The sequence below is a fragment of the Phyllostomus hastatus genome, unplaced genomic scaffold (genome assembly GCF_019186645.2).
Source record: "Phyllostomus hastatus isolate PE091 unplaced genomic scaffold, TTU_PhHast_1.1 phas_scaffold_129, whole genome shotgun sequence".
NCBI classification, from domain to species: Eukaryota; Metazoa; Chordata; class Mammalia; order Chiroptera; family Phyllostomidae; genus Phyllostomus; species Phyllostomus hastatus.
This window is the reverse complement of record NW_025334009.1, coordinates 9,695,275-9,701,146: the sequence shown is the minus strand read 5'-3', so window position 1 is coordinate 9,701,146 and position 5,872 is coordinate 9,695,275. Positions and strand designations below refer to the sequence as shown.

At 47.5% G+C, this 5,872-nt stretch overlaps 1 protein-coding gene across 1 annotated transcript; it reads left to right on the top strand.

The window, feature by feature from the left end:
* The first annotated feature begins 290 nt into the window (after positions 1-290).
* Positions 291-3,933, top strand: RPL14 (ribosomal protein L14). Its single transcript, XM_045857040.1, has 6 exons — positions 291-389; positions 901-1,002; positions 1,603-1,697; positions 3,135-3,234; positions 3,323-3,376; positions 3,591-3,933. The coding sequence occupies exons 1-6, from the start codon at positions 387-389 to the stop codon at positions 3,873-3,875; spliced, it is 639 nt and encodes a 212-aa protein (XP_045712996.1). The 5' UTR covers positions 291-386; the 3' UTR covers positions 3,876-3,933.
* The last annotated feature ends 1,939 nt before the right edge of the window (positions 3,934-5,872 follow it).

The window sequence follows — 5,872 nt, the reverse complement described above, 5'->3', positions numbered from 1 at the left end:
TGAGTAACATTGAGACAAAAATCGAGAGCGCGGTTAGTGGAAAATGGAAGAATGTTAAAAAATCAAGTCAAATGGAATGTGGACAGAGTTACACTGGAGTCATAGCTTCCGTGCTCTTCTTCACCCCAAAGTACTAAAATAACCTGCAACTCGGGCGCATGATCACCGAAACCGATCTCGCGCTTCGGGTTAAGGAAAAAATCCACCCTGCCCAAACCGGCTCCGCCATGTTTTCCCAGTGAGCATTCTCGCGGGTGCGCACGCAGCCAGAATTCTAACCAATCGGCGCTCACGTCCGCATCCATTTAGTGCAGGGGCGGGGCTTGCTAAAACGCCGATTCAAAGGTTTCTGTAGGCCTTTTTCTTTCTCGCCGAACGCCGCCAACATGGTGAGTGTGGCTGTCGCGGGCTGTGCGTCTGGCGGCCCCGCAGCTCCACCACCGCCTGGTGGGGGGCCGCGGAACGGCGCCCGGCGGGCTCTCCGTGCGCGTGGCGAGGGTTCCTGGGCGGGTGGAGCACGACATTTGGGAGTTTCTTGGGCGCGCGGCCCTTGAGCGCATGGAGGGCCCGGCAGGCCTGGCGCTCCTGGGCTACGCGTGCGCGCCATCGCCGCCAAAGCCGGACGGCCAGTGGCCTTGCAGGGCCGGGACGCCGTTGCCAAGCCGGGCTGGGGCACGGAGGCCTCATCAGAGGCCGGCGAGATCCTAGCTTTTGTCGCTGACCCCGTCTCTGAGGATTTCATTCATCCAGGTCGACCCCTGGCACTTGAGCGTATTCCCCTCAACGTTGTTTTTCGCTGTGCTGAGCCACGTTGCCTGTAAACTGCAAAACTTTATAAACTGTAGAGAATTTCTAGTGAGTTTCACTGTTCTCCCCTTTTCTTGCCCCTGCTCATTTTAGGTGTTCAGGCGCTTCGTGGAGGTTGGCCGTGTGGCTTACGTCTCCTTTGGGCCCCACGCCGGGAAGCTGGTCGCGATTGTAGATGTGATCGATCAGAACAGGGTAAGTGTGGGGGAAGTATCACGACTTCACATGTATGCAGTACAGGATGTAATGGTCCCAGCGGCCCCCTGAGGTAGGAGCAGTACTGTGGCTGATGGCTTTATTTTATCTTCGAGAAAACCAGGCAGCGGGCACCCAGTAGGGGTTCAAGCCCAGACTTGAGTTGGCCCAGTGCTACTGGGTTTGTGTATTACCTCTGCCACTTAAACTAGCCACAACTTTTAATGGGTAAAATATCGGTGAGGGTTAAGTGAGTTCCTCTGTATAAAGGGGGAACAAAGCCGGACACAAGGAAAGCCCGTGTTTGCTGTTGTCAGCCCCTCGGTTTGAGAACCACAAACTAAGGGGTTGACCGAGGGCTGTGAATGAACAGTAAGTAGTGTGTTGGGAATAGAAGGATTGAAGACTTAAAATCGTCAAGTAAGTTATATGCAGTTGGGTTGTATACTGTACTACTAATAGTTTAATCTTTTAAAAAGACATTTAAATAGCGATTAAATTCTGAAAGGATATGATAAACAGACTGTCCATTTTAAATGCTAAGTTTTGCACTGAGATCTTGACTTTTTATTTTATTATTATTTTGTTTTAATATTCTAGGCTCTGGTTGATGGACCTTGCACTCAAGTAAGGAGACAGGCCATGCCTTTCAAATGCATGCAGCTCACTGACTTCATCCTCAAGTTCCCACACAGGTCGGTATCTCCAGGGTTTTTTGTTTGTTTGTTTGTTTGTTTGTTTTCTAAATTTTTTTTTAATTGTATTTATTTATTTTTAGAGAGGGAAGGGAGGGAGATAGAGAGAGAGAAACATCAATGTGCGGTTGCTGGGGGTTATGGCCTGCAACCCAGGCATGTACCCTGGCTGGGAATCGAACCTGGGACACTTTGGTTCCCAGCCCGCGCTCAATCCACTGAGCTAAGCCAGCCAGGGCAGGTTTTTTTAAATTTTTAATTTATTTTTAGAGAGGGGGGAGGGAGGGAAGAAGAGAGGGAGAGAAACACAGGGATCGGGCATTGCCCTGACTGGGAATCGAACCAGCGACATGTTGCTTTGCAGGAGGATGCCCAACTGACTGAGCCACACTGGTCAGGGCCCAGCTTTGTTTACACTAGAAAAAGTGTTCTTAATTTAATTCAAAAAAAGATTTTTGTTGCTTTACCGGTGTTCCCTTGGGAATGTAATAAACATCAATGAAGTTGAGAGCGATTGAGAAGAGGAATTTCCAGTGTAGTAGACAGGCATTATTTCCTTTTTAAATGTGATCTGGTAGTTCTCTGGTTTTGCCTTTATCCAGATTTGCCATTCTTTCTCTTTCTTGCTCGCTCTCGAAGTACGTTTCTGTCAGGTTGCACACAACAAAGACTTTGCTAAGGAATTCTGGTTTCTTTTTCATACTCTTGTCTCCTAATCCTCTAGCTGTCCTTAGTTGAGGTTTCACATCAGTTATGACCATTTAACATACGTCATCTCATAACAGCCTCTGAAGTGGTTCTGTTCCCAGCTGCTTACAAGGAGTTGAGACAGTCAGTGATTGTTTCTTGACACGGGACAGACCGAGGCTGTTTGAACGCTGTCACTGTGGGGTCATCTCCCCGCCATGACGACTGGCTGCAGTGGGACCAGGTTACTTTATAAACACACTGGGTTTCGGTGCTTGCAGTGTCTGGGAGAAAGTTCAGAATGATTACACTTGGATTTTGTGATGTTTGGCCAAAAATCTTTAAGCATTTGGTGCAAAATAAAAACATTCAGGGTTAGCTTCATTGCATTCTTTGTGAAGGGAAATTGCTTTCTACACGTCCGCTGCTCTGGAGTGATCATCTAGACGTGCTAAGAGGTCTTTTATATCTTGAACGTGGACTTTTGCTTTTTTTTTTTTTAAATTGTATGTTCGAGATTATAGGCATCCCGTCTTCATGAATGCCATCTAAGTAAAAGACGTGTGTGTTCTGGAGACAGCTAGAGCTAGAGGTGTAACAGATGAGAAGGGTACTTTGGCCATCATTTTACTTAAGATTTTTTAACTCGGGGGGGGTTGGGGGCATGAGTTCTGCTTTTCAGAGGGCACAGAGCTGTCCTCGAGTCTGTGTGGCCCCAAAGCTGACATCTCTGGTCTTGGCTCTCTCCAGTGCCCGCCAGAAGTACGTCCGGCAGGCCTGGCAGAAGGCGGACATCAACACGAAGTGGGCGGCCACAAGGTGGGCCAAGAAGATCGAAGCCAGAGAAAAGGTGATGGCTTGCGGTCATTGGAATTGTGACCTCTTCTTTTTTGGAGGTTTGCAAGGTGATTAAATTTTTTTTGTTTCGTTTTTAACAGAAAGCCAAGATGACAGATTTTGATCGTTACAAAGTCATGAAGGCAAAGAAAATGGTAAGTTTTAAAGTTACTACAGGATTGTTACGGTTTTAAATCTAAGCTTGTTTGTCTGGTAGTTCTGTTCGCTGAAGCTTAGTAGACCAAAGTTGAATTCATAGGGGTCTGAAACATAAGGGTTGTCTCTTATGCATGATATACATATATATCAATATATATGACAGTAATTTTTGTATCATGTGTAATAAATGCGGACTTTGAAATTTTTCAGAGGAACCGATTAATCAAGCTTGAAGTTAGAAAGCTTCAAAGGGCAGCTCTCCAGAAAGCTTCTCCCAAAAAAGCACTCGCTGCTAAAGGTGCAGCAGCAGCAGCCGCTGCTGCAAAGGTTCCAGCCAAAAAGGTGACCGCTGCAGGCAAGAAGGCCCCAGCGCAGAAGGCTCCCACCCAGAAAGCCGCAGGCCAGAAGGCAGCGCCTCCAAAAGCTCAAAAGGGTCCGAAAGCTCCAGCCCAGAAAGCACCTGCTGCTCCAAAGGCATCTGGCAAGAAAGCCTGAGAACATAAGAGGCTATTTTAAAAGTAATAAAGGTTCTTTTTGACATGCTGGCAAATTACTTCATTGTGAATTAAAAAGTCTGTGTGTTGGCTGGGACAGGGATTATGAAATAGGTTGGTAGCAGGGTTGTTATGTAGCCTTTAGAAAATCAGTTCCTTGGTCTCTCCGCCCAGTTTCAGGTGGTGTAAAGCCATCACACCCACTGGTGACCAGTTATGTGCTCTCACGGGACATTGTGAAAGAGCACTGGGTAATTTTTTTTTCTCTGGTGCAAATATATTTCCCATAAATACATAGAATTCTAGCAGGTTTTGATGCTTGAGGGTTTATATTTCTTACCAAAATATACTAGGAGTAGGTGTAAACAATACAAATTCTGGTGGCCTGTCATTTCTCACTAAAGGTGGTTTCCTGAACCTGACTGGGGAAGCAGCCCGTCATTTTCGGTTGGTGGTATTAAGTGGTAATAGTGCAAGAACTTCTGCGATAGAGGAGAAATACAGGCAGTTTCGGGCTGCCTGTCCTGGGGTGAGGAGTTGTCTAGAGAAACTGGGATCTTAAGCCACAACCTAAACGTTTCTGTAAGGGAGAGGGTAGCGTGACCCTCAGTAATGGCGACTACAGAGACGACAGGGTAAGGATGCAGAGATCTGTGGGGGGCTAGGATTTTATTTTCAGAAGGGAAGGGAGGGAGAAAGAGAGAAACATCAATGTGTGCTTGCCTCTCACATGCCCCACACTGAGGACCTGGCCCGCAACCCAGGCCTGTACCTTGACTGGGAATCAAACCAGCGACCCCGTGGTTTGCAGGCCTCAGTCCACTGAGCTACACCACCCCGGGCTGTAGTTTTAAATGGTCTGGTACCTCAGGTGTAGATCATTGTGCTGTTGGATTGAATCCTAGGGGAAGGAGACCGGCAAGGGGAAGTTCAGGGCTATCCAGGTCAGCGATGCCCCTCACCTTGACAGCGGTCTAAACCACCTAAGTCGGCGGTGGGCTGTTCAGTAGACCTAAATACAGGATCTTACTGGGTTTTTGGTTTCACTGCTGCTACCTCTGTCCCACTTCTTACTCTTGGGTTTGTTGTTTGATTTTCACTTACTGCATCTTCTAGTATTTCTTCATTTAGCCTTTGTGATGACTGGCTTGGCTTGTTTGGAAGTGGTATATTGTCCTTAAATGAACTATTTGTACAGCATTTCTGGTAGTAAATGTGCAGCCCATTCCCCCACACCAACCAACACACTTCAGTTCTGACACTTGACTATCAGGAATTAGCATCAGTCCCCACCTCAGATGCTGGTCAAGTCCCAGGCCTTCCATACTTCTGGCTGACCAGCTGTAAATTGGACTGCCTCCCGAGGCTTGATAATTTATTAGAATGGCTCATCTCAGAACTCAGGAAAACACTTGACTTAACAGTTTATTACAAAGCATAACGCGGGAACAGCCAGATGGAAGAGATGTACACAGGCCCAGGTGTGAGGGAAGGGGCAGGAAGCGTATAGGTCCCCCCAGCTTGCCACCCTCGCTTCAACCTTGTGTTTGCCAACCTGGAAGGTCTACCTCTTAGGGGTTTTTTGGAGGCTCGTACAAGCACGATTAAGTCACTGGCAATTTGTGCTTAGCTCAGTCAAGCCCCTCAGTGGGGTTTGGGTGAAAATTCAACCCACGTGGTTCTACTTCCACGCTGGTTCCTCTGTTGACCCTGGAGCTATCCCAGAGGCACCAGTGATTAGCATACAGAAAGTTCCAAGGGTTTTAGGAGCCTCTGGTATCAGGGACTGTGGGCAAAGACCAAATAAATACCACAGTATTATACTTTTTGTCTGTGTGATAGGTGAGCTCCATAGAGTCCCGGTTTCCAGATGATTTTCCTTTTGAAGGACATCATCTGGTGCCCCCACTGTTGCTCTGGACCAGATGCTGTTGGAAAGCGCAGTCAACCAAGTCCTCTGTAAACAGGATGAGATCAGTCTGGACCCTGAGTGAGGAG

Bases quoted from the DNA above. Each gene is read 5' to 3' on its own strand.
- RPL14 (XM_045857040.1), top strand. The intron at 1,003-1,602 runs GTAAGTGTGGGG...TTAATATTCTAG, and splicing joins ATGTGATCGATCAGAACAGG to GCTCTGGTTGATGGACCTTG. The intron at 3,377-3,590 runs GTAAGTTTTAAA...GAAATTTTTCAG, and splicing joins TCATGAAGGCAAAGAAAATG to AGGAACCGATTAATCAAGCT.